Here is a 17590-nt window from a genome sequence, read left to right as displayed (position 1 = left end):
TTTCATGACACATTAAGCCAATTAGGTAGCTCCATTTCCAAGACAGACCACTTTGCTCAAAATCGGGTTACGGTTGAAGAGGGCAAGCCCAGCAAATCCTCTTAGCTTGATATAATATGAATGTAGAGAAGTGTCAGGAAAGCTGAAGTAATCTTCGAATTTAATTATTTCATATGCTCTGCTGTTCAGTTTTTTTTTTTAAGCAAAACCGTTAATATAACCAGGACTATCCTGGTTCCTTGGAAACAAATACTTCCCTACCGTTATAAGATATTTTTAAAAGTTAAGGCCCTGACAGGTTTTTGTATTTTTTGTACTCACTGGACAATTCTGTAACACAGAATGGAATACACCAGCCACCTCTGTAGAGCTCGTTTTGCTTTGTGATCAGAGTGCTCACTTGTGAGTACCTCTGATTCTATTGCAAGTCTTCTGGTTTGACCCTGTTCGTACCCAGATGCCATCCATGCAAATACTGCCTCCGATATACAGTACTTCATTTTGAAATTGTTTTGAATTACAGCCTTGGGACTCTAATTCAGCTACAAGATGTTGCTTAATTGAAGTCAATTCCAAAATACATCCATAATCTAGCCACACTTATCCTTAAAGAGTAACATTAAATTTAATGATAAGGGATTTCAAAAAACATATAAATGTTTATGTTAAAAAGCATATAAATGTGTATATCAATTCGAAGAGGCATAACTTTTACATGTATAACATGCCTATCACAAAACAACTAAGGTTATAACCAATTTCCTTAATTAAAATGTTAACTAAGAAATAAAGCAGTATCAAGCTCCTGGCAAGTGCACTATAAAATGGTTATTTTACCTTATTATTGAGCCCGTCAGTAACTTGTAACTGGAAACTCAATGAAAGTATTGCTTTTTTAGCAGTTGACTATATTTAACATAACTGCAGTTTTAATTAAAAAGCAGTCTTCTTTTGAAATGAATTTGATTTCAATACATGCAGCAGTATTGAAATGCCCCAGGACCACTGCATGGTTGAAAAGTATTTACACCCTCAGGAAATTGCATGCTTCTGAAAAGTGTCACTGAAGAATATTTTAAATTTGCAATTTCAGACTACAGTATATTTGCATTATCTGAACAATGTATAATATGGATTTATGTTATGTTCTGCTCCTATACAATCCAAAATCCATCTATAAAAATAGATATTCTAACCCTGCCCAAAAAGGTTTCCTTCTTTATTTAAAGAAGGCAATTCATGTTTTAGTTTCCTGTTAAATGTTACATATTTGTTGTGTCCATTTATACATCAAAATACAATTCGCAAATTGCTACTGTATATACAGAATATTTTTCATCTCATAACAAGCAATAAATAACATTGTTTTCTCATTTATTTAGTTTATTTTAAGGGCTGTTTAAGAATTGCTTTTAAAATTCCAACTGGTTCAATAGAGATATTTTATTTTAGTAAGTAATGTACTGTATAATCAACTTTATATTGCACAGTATTGCTACAGTATGTTTCAGAAATACTAGACATGGAGGACAGGGAAATTAACATTTTTTTTTGTAGGTTCACAGGGAACAACAGTGAATATCAGGGTAATTCTATCAGTAATGTTCCATTTCATCAAATGGGAGTTTGAAAAGCCTTTTCATGAATACAAAATGGTGCTTGATATTGATTGTCCTTGCATGAAAAGGGTTAGAGCAGATATATTGTATACAAAACTAAAGGATGGTAAAAAATAGGCCAGTTATTTATACATTTTTAAATCTTCATTTTGTTTTTAAGATTTCTCTACAACCTATTTGATAAAGCAAAAAAGTCTAATAAAGGGAAAACAACATGTTAATGGCTGCAATTCTCTGTGGGCCTCATAATAGGCTCAGAAGAACCCTGGGCTATCACTAGAGTTTTTCTCTAGATAAACACTTTTGTAAGTTAATAGGAAAAGTACATTAGGAAACTAATTTAATTCCAGTTGGGATGTTCTTTTCCAGACTTGTGTTAATGGCAATAATTTAGTGTCAAATAACTTGTACAGGTGTGGAAATTAAGCTGTCTGTTCTGGGCCAATTTCAGGGTAATTGGAAATATGTAGTGACACGGTTACAATGAAAATTAGATTCCATATCAATACATTTGAGGATTAATCATTACTACCATGAACAACCATAAAATGTTTTCATCTCAGGTATACACAAAGGCAAATATGCACTTTATTTTAGGAGAAATATCTGGTATTACAAACCCCTTTGGAAGTTACAATGCTACAATTTAAAACAAGCTACTAAATTATGATACAATTTATGATGATTATTTTTCTTAGTTGATGCTCCCAGAGATGCTTATACTGTATGATGAGTCAATTCTGGAAATTACAGTTTGATGCTGACCAATTTTAAGACCAAAGCAAATGTTTTGAGGGTTGTGGATATATCTAATTTCAATTCAGAAAATACATGATGGTACAAATACTGATCAAAGTACAAATCACCTTTACTGGCAATGATTTAAAAATTAATCGTACTAGTTTTCAAGAATCAGAGCAGATTATAATTGGATTCATTATCTGAATGAATACCTGGCAGAATTCTGTTCCTATTAAACAAGAAGAAGATGAAGACAGAATTGTGTGTCTGCCAATGCCCAGGTTTATTTTCCCAATCAATAAAATGTTGGTTGACAAGACAGACCAGTGAAGCACCTATTCTACACTGTAACACTGCAAGTATCCATAATGCAGTATATCTGCATAAACAAGTACACTGTCATATCAGACACCATGCTGGTTAGACAAGCCGGCCCTTTGATATACTCTCTACTTGTACTGCTAACTGATGTATAAGATACATTGTCTCATATGATCTCTCTTTCCGCACATCTGATCTGTTTAAGACGGCAACTCTAGAATGATAACAGCAGGAGGAGATCAGAGTGCCATGTTTCTGTTGTTAACCTTGTAAGAACCTTTTGATGGCAGTGTACTTTCCACCCAAACCCATGTCTCCAGATAAGCACTCATAGCCAGCTAAATCGGAGCAGTAGTGGCACTGAACAGCTGACTTCTAAACCAACAAAACTTAATAAACTTAATCTTGAAATAAGCTTCATGACAAGCTGCCCACACACAGAGAAACATTCTAATAGCACAAGGTTATCCAATATTCTACAAAGCAGCCAAGATCACTCTTACATTCTGAAGAAGTATTTTAGCTTTTTAATAATAATAATAATAATAATAATAATTTGTAAACACTTTTACATTTTGAAATGGTTTCCTCTCAAGACTCCTAGTAAAATATTTGTTTTTGCAGCAGCATTTAAAACCAGTCACTGGGAGACAAACAGGAATGTTTAAGTTTCAAATCTTGAGGCACAGTCAAAATTGCTTGAGTTATGCTAACAGACTAAACTCTTAAGAAATGCATCACAAATCTAATTGCAGGGGACATGTTTTTTTCCCCTTGTCCAATATTACAAAGAAGAAGATACACTGTTTCATTTCAGGTGGGTAGCTGTGTCAGCATGCGTAGGCTGCAAAGGAACAAGTAATAGGTTTATGCCATGCTGAAAAAAAGAAGAGAGAAAACACAACGTTTCGGCCGTGGAGCCTTCTTCAGGTGTGACAGGCTGAAGAAGGCTCCACGGCCGAAACGTGTTTTCTCTCTTATTTTTTTCAGCATGGAATAAACCTATTACTTGTTCCTTTGCACTGCATCATGCTTTAAAGAGTTGATTTTGCAGAAAGTGGGCTCTGGTCTTGGTCTTTCACAATAGCAGGAACCAATCTTGTGTTTGATTGTTGCTGCTTTGTTGGGAACCTGTGTAATCCATACCCTGGAATTTTTGGATATTGGCTTTTGTAAGTATTTATGCAAAGTTTTCAGTGTCTCTGATTCACTGTGGTGGGGGAAAGGACAGTGGAGGTTTGGAGAGTTTCTGTGGATGGCGAAATGTCCTCATTATACTTCCATCAATTCTGCACAATTTCACTTCTGGAGTCTTTTGCCAGGAGTCAGATGGGAGGGGGAGAGACTTTCCCAGTTTTTGGCTATGTTTAGACAAAAATAAAGATTCTGAACAATAATCAGCTTTAGATCTACAGTGAACATTTAAAGGATATTTTCACGAAGGCAGTAAGTGGAAAAACACCTGCAAAGACTTTTGGCTCTATCTAGAAAAGTTTGATATTCTGGAGAATAAAAGCAACAAGGCGTGTGTAATTATTCATTCCCTCTACACTACTCCTTAATAGAGTTACTTGTAGAACAATTCTCATCTCAGTTTTTAAAGGATGATAAATTACTGGCCTAAGGATTTACAGAGGAATGCGACTGCAGCATGGGTGAACTGGAAACGCATGGTGAAGTATACACAGAGGCTATTTTAGTCTTGGTATATTAACTGAAAGTCACTGTTGTATTTAAGGATTTTTCAGACACAAAATGCTAACTACTGTATAAGCAACAGCTGCTAAATGGCAACCCTTTCATGAATTATAATTTTAGGCAGGAGAAAAAAAGTGTTTTATTAATATATTAGGTTGTGGCCAATTTTCAGACAGCAGCCATCAAGATTGACTAAATGGATAAGTGTATTATCCTGCTGAATGCAAAAGTCTTCAAAGACATTATTATTACTTGTAATTTATTTGGCATATGCTGCATATGATAACCTGGAAAGCCAGAGAACAAACCAAAAATGCTGTGTAGTACTGAAAAGTAAATGTCAGAGGTTGCCTTAATGGGAGACTTCTTCACCCAGGCCAGTTCATGTAAATATATTCCTTCAGTTTGTCATTGGTTAAATTTCTATTATTACTGTATCTGTAGTGAGGATTTCAGAATGAACAGCAGTCAACGACTTTCAAAAGAACCTGAAATCTGCACTCTTTAAGACTGATGACACTTGTGAAGCTTAAGATCACATTATTCTTCTCCAGAACATGAAGTGTAGCTACCGGCATAGACAGGGTGGGGTTTATCTAAATAGCTGAATTTTCTTAGCTGGAATGTACAGTAGAGTGTGAAATGTAAAATCCAAAACAACCACTAATTCTTAGCAACTGTTCTACCCTGTTTATTACCCCAAATCATGCTACATACTGTATTAACCTATACAGGGACAAAAATTCAAATTTAGTCTTGCTCCAATTTCATATCAAGACTTGACAAGTGTGACTAACTTTGCATCTGCAAGTTCATCAGAACTGCCTTGAAATTCATATTGCAAATATGGCTCTAACTGTAGATTTATGTAGTAACTTAGCTCCTTATTTTTTAATGAACACTATTACTTTAAATCTGCATTATTTGCATACAGTATGTTACTTAAGTGGTATCGGGAATAATAACCAATCGACCTTGGAGACTGAGCCAAGCAGGTTTCGGCAAAGTCCATCAAACCAAGTTCAAAATGTCAAACGGAAACACAGCTCTAGCTTAGAGAGCTGAGGAATAACTGTGCTGAGCCAAGGAAAAGCAGCACACAATACACTTCCTCGGGATAGACTTTCACTGCTGCTCTTCACTCAGTATTGCTACACCTATGCACAGTATTAACACGCATGAAAGAGAAGGGGCTGGTCTTTCATCATAAGCTGCTGTGCCTCCCCCAAAATATTTTGAAATTTGTATCGGCTGCAGGAAAAACAAGGGGTATGTGGATTATTATTGGGATTTATGATTGTGTTATGTGTTTCCCTGTGTTCTACACCATGGGCTGTATACTTACACCAACACAGGTCTCACAGCGTTGTTCATGTTGCCGTAGGCAGCGCGTCCCAGCAGCTCTCTGAAACAGCTCTCTGCCAAGGTGGCGGGGTTTTCATCTCTCTCTCTGCCCGAGGGAGTGGTGGGAAGACCGGCTCTAATGAAGCAGAGCACAAAGAGCAGAGTACGTTATGCCAGGGTTGATACAGAAGATGAAAGAAAAGACATCAGAGTTGCAGCCTTTTGATTTAAGCTCCCTGTACATTGGTGTGCGACGCTTATGAGACATGCATTTGTGCACACGCCACCTCCATCTTTACAATATGAGAAGCATAAGCAAGCCAAATCGCGCTAACAGATGATGAAAAACCACACCAAACAAAAATAAACACATCTGCCAAATTTCTAAAACAGAAGGGTTAAAGTCAATTTTTTCAATTTAGATTTGGAAAACTAAATCTAAATGGCCTCACATTTTTCTTTCAATGGTATCCTTAGTAACTTGGAACATCCAGTTAATACCACCTCACAGACATTGTTTGTATCAGGGCTGTGTCACTGACCAGCTGTGACTGAGATGAACCAAGTGGTGACATGATACAGGAGGAGTGCTGCCAGGGCAGGATGGCTTGAAGCCAGGCAATGTTTTCTTGGCTTGCAGTGCAGCAGCAATCTCTGTGGCTTACCAAACACCTGCAAGCTAGAGGTGTTAATTGCAAGAGATGCATCTGCCTTCCCTTTGATGTAGTTTCTCATTGGTGCTGGGAGCTTGCAATGTGGAAAAAAAATGGCTTGGCACATTTTGAAGGATATATGCATCTGCTAGTAAGGATGATGCGGCACTCAGCTGAGGTTATTAGGAAATGGCAATCCCGAACAGTTGGAACTAATACAGAAAAAAGCAAATGGTAAATTTAAAAAAAAGGATGCGATGTTCACATAAGCAACAGATTTTTGGAGATACTGTTCGCCCACTTTCACCACTTAACTAAACTTGTACGAATGGTACAACTGCCAAGATCCTTAGAAACCATCAGTAGCTGCACAGCCATCAGACAAGTAAATTGTACAAAATAAAGCTCTGAAGACAAATGCAGCAATGTGAAGGGCCTAGAATAGTTCAACCAGCAAAATATTTAACTGCAGCAGTCTTACAAGCCCCTGCTTTATGCTTTACACCCTAAACACAGTGCAGAATTTGCCAAGTGACAGCAAAACAGGGCTGTCATTGAGCTAGTTGGGGAATCCTCCACTGTGTCACATTTTGTGGGGCCACAGTGTCACGGGCGCAGTTCAGCAGAAGATCTTCCTGACTTTTCACCAGAATTACTGTACAAAGTAAAAGTTGCTGACCTTACTACACTTTTACAAATTCCTGTAAATGAGACAATGATGTACGTAGATGTTAATGTTGACACATCAGTTACATGGTTTAGACAATATGGGGAAGCAATAAAAGGGCAGAAAAAATGTTAAGAATGTTATGGTAAAATTGTAAAAATGCACCAGTAAGATTTCCTGTAGAATAATATGCAGAAGGTGGGTAAACACATCGTGAAAAACATTTTTTCTGACCTGGAACCTAACCATCAAAAAGTAACCAGAAAGTCCTACACACTATAGCAGGCTAAAATAGCTGAACCTTTTCACTTCCTGAAAAGAGAAGTCTCATTTCTTATATGTTAACTATCTGAGACAACCAGTTTTTGGTAGAGGAAAAGAATGGGACAGATGATGCAACATTTTTAAATAAAAAACAACACACTTTAAAGGTAGCTCGTATACAGTACATCTAATCTGACATTTTATATGAATTAGTATCATTATTTACAATAACCCTATTTACGAAATGGTAAAAGGAAGATTTGGAAAATGGGTTTAAAGATCCTGTCTAGAGGAAATACAGTGCATCTAATTGATGAACATCGTGAACAAAAATTAACCCTGTGTGGTACAGTCCGAGGTCCAATTCTTCAAAAGAAAGTAACTGAAAGAAGTGTTCTACAACCATGTAAAGATTGCTCAAAATAAACTACTGCACAGCCTGAGTCTGATACAATTAGATGACAAATAACTTCCTCATGAAGCAGGAGCAGATGGTCTGTAGGCAGCAATTCCTCCAGAGAAGATAATTCAATTTTCTTCTGCCCACACTACATACCTACCTACTGTACCTTTCATTATCATCTATTTTGAGTTAAATACTTCAGTCAAGCTCTGGGACCTCAACAGATATTACATGGTACTGTACTAGCTTTCCACACTATTTTGTGTAAAAGAAGCTTCAGAAAACAACCTGAAGTGCATTGTGTACTGCACACATACAGTATTAATGAATAACTATATACTGTGTTGCAGATCTACTGGGTTTAAGTAGACTAGACTTAAAATCCAACAAAATGATAGATGATAAATAAACCTATAGGTTGCAACAAATTGAGAATTTCAAACCAGACACAAAGCCCTGAATCCATTTGAGGCAGAACATTACTGATGCAATTCTGGACAGTGTTTGTGCTGCAAGGTTAAAAAAGGCTTCTTCAGCCAATGGGAAACTGTGAACTATATATTTGATACAACTAACTGAATTACTGCTTTATGAGTTAGTGGAAAAGTTTTACTACTCCTCAAGCAGAAAGCTGTAGATGGTTTACATAAAACATTATGCGGGACCTTTTTACTGTTGTTCCTTTAATAAAATATTTAATTAAAACTCAAAGGAGTTAGAGAAATAATAAAAACGTAGGCCAGAAAAAACAGGGAGAGCAAAACAAACATTCATGAAAAAAAAAAAATTAAATACAAATGATTCTAAATACAAAAATATAACATCCATCATTCCAGAATGATGGTCATGATTAAACAATTATTGATTATGAAAAGCTTTATCTGAGGTCATAAACATAAACAGTACTTTCTATAACCCTTTCCTTGCTCTTTAGCCTTTCCACATGGTCTACTGCAATTGCATAGTCTTGCATGGTTACTTTTAAAGCAAGTGGCTCTATCAAAATGCACAGTCATGACCACAGAATCTGAAGATGTTAAACAGACCATGATGTATGAAAGGACACTGCATGATATGGCCACTAAGGTGCGTGAAAGACATGGGCTGTGAGATCAATATCCCAATGTCACAAATAATCTGTTACACTCACCTCATGTCTGTGTCTCCTAACCAGGCATTACAAATATCACCACACAGCAAATTAATCTAAAACTATCAATCAGCGACATATTTGGAGGCGCAATCCCACACAGATTTTAATGATGCTTTACTTTGCAAAGTAACAGAATGAAAAAAAACACAACTAATCCTCTCAATTGTTATACAGTGCACGCACACAGTGAGTGAGAAAATAAGATATTCCTTAAAATATGATCTAGTAAAAACACTCTGGAGGTGAAATAAAAAAACAAGGGAATAAGATTTAACATATTTAAGCAATTAAAAATTTACTCAAGGTCATTCTAAAATCCACTTGTTTGATCCACCACATAGCGCTGCTTGCAAAGAGCGACATGTAACAAGCCCAATTAGTGACATAAAACTATCCCCTAGCAGACATTTATATCCACATTCGGGTTTCCAGTCACGTATCGTTTTCTGAGAAGCAATTAACAGAATCAAATGCCCTTGACCATAGCTATACTATCACTTTTTTCCCCTCATTCTTTATGCTTCAACGTAAGGTGAACTATTAAAATAAAATGTTGCATTTTTTGTTGTTAAATAGATGGACTTATTTTATTTTTTTTAGAAAAACAGGGCGCAGTACTGTTGTCACAATTCTGGTACTGAAGAATACCTTGAGAGTTCACAAGATTCCTTTGCTACAGTGTGCACATAGCTTGGAAAATGAAATTATAAAGGCTGATCATTATCATCACAAGACCAACTAGCAAAATACATGAGTATGAATTTGAATAAAAAATGTAGAATACTGTGATTTTGCCGTTTTAAAGAAATCACTACAGACTGTATGTAACTGCAACAGAAAATGTGTAATTTGCATATTAATGCATTGGGACAGTAGCCTTGGGTCTTTCCTATGGCTTTAATCCCACTCACACCATCACTATTAACTACTGCTGGGCTTTCTAAGGTAAAGTGAAGACATATACAGGATATACATATATTGTATCTCTCACATAACTGGTATATACATTTAAATTATTTGAACAGTTATACTTGTTTAAACACTGAACAGCAGCTTTCAAAATTAACCAAAATAAAATAGTGTGTTGCGAAGATTTATATGATTAAAACAGTTGATGGCATTTGAGACTTTCTTCAGCTGTTTAGCAGGAAATATACCCAAACTGCAGCAAACCCATGCAAATGGCTGTGCAGGATAGTGTTATGATGTTAGAGTAGAATGTTAGTTCCAGGTGGTTACAAAGTGTTCTGCATCCAGATCATGAGCTGTTTGTGGGAGGCATGCATCCTCCCATTTTCTAATGTCCTAATACAGTACAATCACATGGGGAGAGGACGCAAGGCAGGATAGACCCTGGACAGGACATCAGTCCAATATGGGGCACACACAGACACACATTCACATACTCACACCAGGGCCAATTTTTAGCAGAAGCCAATTAACCTACCAGTATGTCTTTAGACTGTGGGAGGAAACCTGAGCACCTGAAAACCTATGTGAACACACGAAGAGCATACAAACTTCACGCAGACAGCACCCTAGGAACTGAACTCGGAGCCCCGGCTCTGTGATACAGCAATGCTAACCACTGCACTACTATATTATTCCTATGGGAAACATGTGTCCTATAATCCACTATACTCTTCTGTAACTCACTATACCTGCTATACACAGATTAAGATCATCTTAAGTATTTATGAATACTGCTATTGAAGAATTGCATGTGTTCCACAAAGTGGTCAGCTAATTTTCTTTCAGTTTCTCCAATGTACAATTAGTTGAATATGTATATACACTGTATGCACACTACACTTTTACTTGTGCACCTAAAGATTCGGGAACTGGCCATTAGAAAGCAGCCCAAGAAGTTTAATATCAATGTGGAACAATTGTACTTCAAGGTCCTTGTCCTTTCTATTTTAAAGTAATGGTGGTGTTCTAAAATTAGGTATTGAAGATGGGCCTTACTAGAATCGTACAGTTCTGCCGCATAACTATCTTAACTTTTCTGTCATAAGTGGCCTCTTCAGACTAGATGAATTCTCTTCTGTGTCTTTCTTTGGTTATTTAAAACATTCTCCCTGCCCATACACAATGCTCTGAATCTAGCTGTAAAAATTATGCTATGTGAAAACACAGTTCACAATCCATTATTTTTCTTTGAAAAATTCATTGTTTTAAATTAAGTGAGCCTTAAAAATTGAGGATAAGGAATAGTGATATTACAAGCCTCTGAGTGTCAGAAAACATAAATATGAGAAAATGACTTTAGTTATTGATGTCATTTTTATTATTATTGTGAGCTGGTGGGTTTGTAATGGCAGGCAGTGATAATACTGGAACTGAAAGCAGGATATATTCTTGCTATATTTCCTCAAATATTCATATGCCAAAACTGGGTGAAACTTGCTGAAAACTAAATGAACTGTTTGACAACTTCTCCTAAGTTTGTAGACATCTTGAAAATATCATTGATGTACCTGAGGTACAGCCTAGGCAAATAATGATGATCTGCCTGCTTGTTTATTCAGAGCCCATTTCCATTTGAAGCTGCATCTCTTTCACTGCATAACTGTCAGGTTGTTATGATGACTATGAACTACCAACCGATTTCAAAGGTTTGTGACAAACTGTATCCTTTTTAATCAAGTCAGATGAAAGGCAGGTATAAACCTGAAGAAAGAGTAAATGCGGATAATATTTTTGAGGGGAGGGGGGGTTGTGCTGAAACTTTCCTAATAAAGGTTTACAGTTGGGAGACACTGTTAAACATACCACGTAAACCACCAAAAACAGTAAGAGGGAAACAATCAGAAATAATAATTATGAGAACGCAATTTTAAAGGATGCAATGTAAATTGCAGTGAAGGCATTTAAGGAGCCTAAAACTCTGGTCCTCAAGGGCCATAGGTTCTCCGTGGTTCTTCAAAAAAACACCTGCATACCAACCCCGAGGAAAAGGGTAAATGTGTGCAATTAAGCAAATAATTCTGGTATGTAATTAAAAGCTCATACAAAATAAAATCTAGACCAGCCTCTGGCTGTCAAGGACAGGAGCTGAGGACACCTGTGTTAGAACAATGAATCAGCTAGTGAACCTGCTGCTCCTTTGCTGTGTGGTCTCTCTCAGGGCCTCATATGCAATTACTCAGCAAAAGTCTACAAATAATAGACACATGTAAGCAGTATTGTACCACATGTAATAAAAAATATGCTGTATTCATAAAGGTAAGTGTCTATTATGTAAATGTGTGTGATGGAAATCATTAGCATATTACGAGTAGAGACACTATCAAGTAATATGCACAGGCACATTAATACAGGTCAAATGAGAAGACATTCCTTATCAAAAGAGACACCCATTATCTTCAAGTGTAGAAGTGTAATGATTATGTGCACAGACAGCATGAAAGATGGGACAAAGAATGTGTTGGAAAGCAAAGGAGAGGCTGTGCAAGTTGTTGTTTCTGGAGACTACAGACATATTCTAAAATATTTATTGAAATAATATGCATTTCAAAATATTATGAGCACCACCATGCTTTGGCCTTTCGGCTCCGGACCTTTCTCCTGTCTCTGTCCTTTGAAAATAGTGTTTTATCCTATAAGCAAATGGTTGTTCCTCCACTTGTGCTGCATAGCAGCTTTTTTATAAGAGGAACCTGATTTTCACTTCTGCAAGCATGCACACAGCTTAAACACACCTTTTTCATATGTGAAAACCATGATTATATAAATTATCATCATTAAAAGGGCACAAGAAAATTTACAACTCCAAACATAAATTCACATGCACATTTTCCCGCATGCATCATGCAGGTCTTTCAGACACTTTTTTCGTGGTTTGTGAATGCCAGGGACCAGCCCCTTATCTTTGTCTTACACACTCCTAATTGCTTTGCGAATGAGGTCCTTAAATGGATATGTTTTGTCAATGCAAGAGACATCTAAAGTCATAAATTTTTGGTAAGAAAAAAATAATTCCAAAACTTGTCAACCTTATTTATTGTGAATGCTTACTGCGTATCAAACTGTTGTCAGTTAGATAATACTTCTACTATTTGATCATTATAGATGCATACAGAAGAAAAATAAAGCTTTGCTGCTGTGCTATCAGAAACTGTCTCTTTCTTTCTGTGTTTTCAAAAAGGACAGTCAAGGCTTTTATTTCCCTGTCAAATTCTGAACCAATGCAGCCAGCTTTACAGCAGCTCTTTATACAGTGTTATCTCCTGAGGCCAAAACTTAAAAGACAGGGATATTACTGACAGAATCTAAACCCAAATCACACCAGCTGTACAATCACTACGCACCCAAAAAAAGAAATGAAATGATATGTTGGCCTTCTATTCAATTTCAACCCTCCTGTAGACTAGACTAAATTGATATGAAGCTGGTAGGACAGAATACAAGCTTTACTTAATGAACTGCTCACTGTGTGAATGGACAGGGATAATACTAAATTGTCATGAAGTCATTCTTGTAAAAACCACAACAGGTTTAACAGTTTTAACTTTTATACAAATAAGGAAAGTAAAATATCATGGTGTGTAACACACACACAAAAAATCAATGACTTGGTCCCACTTGTGATTTTGAAAATTGTACATCTAAATCATGTTCTAAATGATTTTTTATTTTTATTTTTACTTAAACGACTTTGTTTTAAACAACCATACTTTTCTGCGCCCTTCTAAATCAGCAATTATAAACAATTCTCAGATCTCACTGAAAAGAAAATACACTTATGTACTGGAAGAAAAAAAGAAATATGTAATGAAAATATTTTTACTCAAAAAATGAGGTCTTAACTGCTAAACTCGGTGCTCTGGAGGTTACTGATGTACAATGAACCAAAAGGCCTAATTATTTTAACACTGCAGTTGGGATGCAACAGAGATCTGCAATTTGAAAAACAGTGCTCTAGCGGGGGGGTTAAAGATGACTTCTATAACTACCACACAGAAAAACTTGCGCCACCCAATTATTTCTCTGAAGCACAGATCCGATGTTTTTCTCATCACTCCTTATTATTCAAATCAGCTTCCATCAATTAGTACGTCAGTGCATAATTAGCAGGAAGCACATTCAGTTCTGTTTACACAAAAACAAAAAGGCACCCGGGCTATCTTTTTTCAATGACACCACAGTCACTTTAGCAGGGAAACTGGAGAGGAGAGGTGGAATGCTATCGAAGCAGACAATTGATTGAACAATGAGAGATTAACACTGAGATGTAAGAGAACGAATAGACAGGGGAGTAGCAGGCTGGTTTCCAGATGGGCAGCTGTGTAGAGCAGCATGGGGCAGTGGGTGGAATGTCATGAAGGCAGAATGCTGCTACTGTATGCTGCAGTGAGCAAGCCTCTTGTCAGGTCTATACTGCGGCACTTGTCAGCAAAGCTACGGAATAAACTCGATGATTCATACAAAGGTCTGCCGAGAAACAAATATATTAAAAAAAGGAAATCAATTTTTGCCTTCAGAAACACATGGCAGAAATTGCTTTCTTTTGTTGGACAGTTTACTCCACATGGCCTTTAATTGTGACACAACCACTGGGATTAATACTATAAGACTTTGCACAAAGGTTTTTGTTTTCTTTTTCCCCCAGTGAGTCATAGAAGAAAAAGTCAGCAGGTTGCTAACAAAGATGATGGATTGCAAAGCACAGGCTACGAAAAACATATATTTCTGGTATTTTTGGAGAGCTTGATGCGTTGCACTTGCCTAAGAGTGTTTTGTTAAATTGAATGAAGAGTCATGGTTAGACAATATGTGCAAAATGGAATATCAACTTAAGTGCTGACATTGAATTATTTCAATTTCAGTTATCAGTGAGAATACTTTTCAGTGTTAGCAATCACAACTGTACTTGAGAAGTGCTAAACGGCATTATTTTGGAAGAATGAAACAATACAGGTATACCCAAGTCATAACCCATGAACTCCTATAACTATAACATGAAAAGCAGAACTGACACAAGTTTGCCCTTATTACTAAACGGAGAAGAAATATTTCTCTCAGATAAATCAAATAAATGAAATCACCAAAAAAAGGCAACATTTCAACAGAATCTCATATCGCTTTCACTCTAAAACTATGCAGCTTTACCTAGTCAGGAGTGAAACCCTTGTGATGTTCTGTTTAATGTATGCAAATGTATTATAGAAGTCCACCAGCTTTCAGCTTGTGAAAATATTACAAACTGTTAATCTCTCCAACAGTTAAGAGGTTTAAAACAAATATGTTTGGAAAAACATTTCAGATCAATGGTTCTATGGAAGTCTTCATTATTTTAAAGATAAAAAGTAAAGAAGTAGTTGTGACTTTATCAATAGGATTTTTTATCATTCTATGCTGCAGGTGGAATACTGACACATAAAAAAGCTAGTAAAATATTAACAGATACTGCATATTGTCACTTGGGAAATGTCTTCCCTCCAGCCACCTGTGTTGCCTCTCACCTGTCAGAGTCCTCAGCCTCCTGCATGTTGAATAGCATGGATGGGATAAGCTTGTCCATGTGCTGTGGCTCCCAAATTATTGCCTGCAGTTCATCATTCACTGTCTTGCGGACTACCCCCTGCAAACCTTTGATTCCAGCAACACGTATCCTGCAAAAAACAGCACACACCAGTAAGAGACTTGACTTCTGACACCCACAGCTCAAGAAGCACTATGCCAAGATAAAAATACGTGTTTAACAGGTTAGGGTAGTAACTTTTTTTAAATTATTACCGAGACTATGTACTACATAAAAAGGAAAAATCAAAAATGAGTTTCTTGATCATCTGCTGATAAACCATGGTATTCAAAACATGGCCCTATGGCCACATCTGTTTTTTGCCAACTGTTTATTAAGTTGTAACAGTACTTCACATATTCCATTACTGAATGCGGCAAAAGATTTTAAAAAATGCAACAGATGCTTGTACTTACAGTTTTTCCATTAACTACAAGCATGTTGTAGCATTGTAGACACGATGTACCATTTGGATGAAATGTATAAAGGAGATTATAACAAAAGTTATAATTATGTAGTTATAAGTTATAATTTGTAGTTATGATCTATAGCTATAAAGTCGGGGCAACCTTGTTGTGAAAGGCGCTATGCAAAAATAAATTGAATTGAATTGAAAAGTTTGGGAAGGATGAAACCAATCAAGTACTGTACGTGATCTCTCGCATACATCTTTTTCTATCCCACCTCCACCCCATCTACACCTTTGCAGCAACTCCTTGGTCACTCCTCACTCTGCACGAGGGTCCTAACCGTCTCGTCCTATGGCCAGTGGGTTAGCCTTCAGCCAAGCAGGTTAAGACAAATTTAGTCTAATCATTCAATACAACTTTTAGTCCACTGAATTCTTGGGTGATTTTTATTCATAGTGAATTGTGTTACATAGGTGCGGTGCGGTGGGTCTGTGGCTAAGGATCTGCGCCTGTGGCTGGAAGGTTGCCAGTTGGTATCTGGAAGGGGAATCCTACTCTATTGGGACCCTGAGCAAGGCCCTTATCCTCAACTGATCCAGGGATGCCGTATAAATGGCTGACCCTGCACTCTGACCCCAAGCTTCTCTCCCTGTCTGTGTCTCATGGAGAGCAAGTTGGGGTATGCGAAAAGAAGACAAATTCCTAATACAAGAAATTATATGTGGCCTATAAAACAATCTTATTGATAGTGACAATGGTGTATTGTATAGTTGATAAAACTCCAACTGTTTTCTTATTTGAACTTGTGCACTTTCTAGCAAGAAAAAGTCGATGGCGAGAGTTGGGTTTTTAAAGAATGAGGTGGTCTAAAGTATAATCTGGATCATCATTTTACAATGAAAAATCGTAATGATGGTGTCAACTTAACAGGTGAGAAAAGAACAAATAAGGACGAGAAAAAATCTTGCAGCATTAAAGCTCAGCAAAAATGTTTTTGTGACAGTTGGCGGTTCAAGAAGCAAGTTATGGTTTGACACAAGATTGCTACATTTTGAGGTGAGCTGCGGTTGCTCTGAGGTACTCTGAGGTGAACAATAAAGTACAATCCCTTAAAATGTCTTCCTTAGCTCTCAATGACAGCACTGACATCAAGATAACAGCACAGTGCTTGATTTTTGTGGGACAAATGAGCCTAAAAATTGAAATTAGCAAGAAATTGTTATCAATGGAAGTGGTAAAAGGAACAAAATAATCAGATTTGTATGAGAAGATGTCTGTTTGATTCAAATTTCAGAAGCTCCCCTGGAAAAAAACTTGCAAATGTGACCACAGTTTTGGTGATCCAGCTGACATTTTGCAAACTTGTAAAAAGAATGAAGACAAAGTAAAAGAAGATGATTTTTTTACTCGATATTATATACTATATCAAGGGCTCCTGTGCGTAAAGGTTTTAGACACCGATCCTGCTATTCACATAACAGTGAAATAAGTGAACTAGAGAGTTAGGGAAGACACTTTTGCCGAGAACCAGGAAATATTTTTATACAAATGTATAAAATTTAGGAGAAGTGCTGCAGTTTGAGTGGCAGCTCAGAGAAGTTTGTATTTTTATACAATGGCATGGGAAAGGAAATGATTTTCTTGAAATAAACATTACTAACTGGATGAGTGGGGTTTGTGGGATCCAGAAACTGTATTCAAATGTCAAAGCCTCCAAAATCAGATTAGTGTGGTTTCCAAATCAAATGAAGAGTAAAGTGGTTACTCATTTTCCAATGCTTAAATACTCGG

At 36.7% G+C, this 17590-nt stretch overlaps 1 protein-coding gene across 2 annotated transcripts in view; it reads right to left on the bottom strand.

Moving 5' to 3' along the window:
* Nucleotides 1-17590, bottom strand: part of efr3a (EFR3 homolog A (S. cerevisiae)) — a 133268-nt gene that overhangs the window by 53620 nt on the left and 62058 nt on the right. For both annotated transcript variants that reach the window (XM_088919095.1, XM_088919094.1), the window contains exons 7-8: nucleotides 15331-15480; nucleotides 5725-5859 (exon numbers count right to left, since the gene is read on the bottom strand). In XM_088919095.1, the coding sequence (XP_088775221.1) occupies nucleotides 5725-5859; nucleotides 15331-15480 (285 nt within the window). The remainder of the gene's footprint in view (nucleotides 1-5724; nucleotides 5860-15330; nucleotides 15481-17590) is intronic.

The sequence above is a fragment of the Atractosteus spatula genome, chromosome 6 (genome assembly GCF_055471065.1).
Source record: "Atractosteus spatula isolate fAtrSpa1 chromosome 6, fAtrSpa1.hap1, whole genome shotgun sequence".
NCBI classification, from domain to species: Eukaryota; Metazoa; Chordata; class Actinopteri; order Semionotiformes; family Lepisosteidae; genus Atractosteus; species Atractosteus spatula.
The sequence above is the reverse complement of the archived record's forward strand: the minus strand, read 5'-3'. Positions and strand labels throughout refer to the sequence as shown.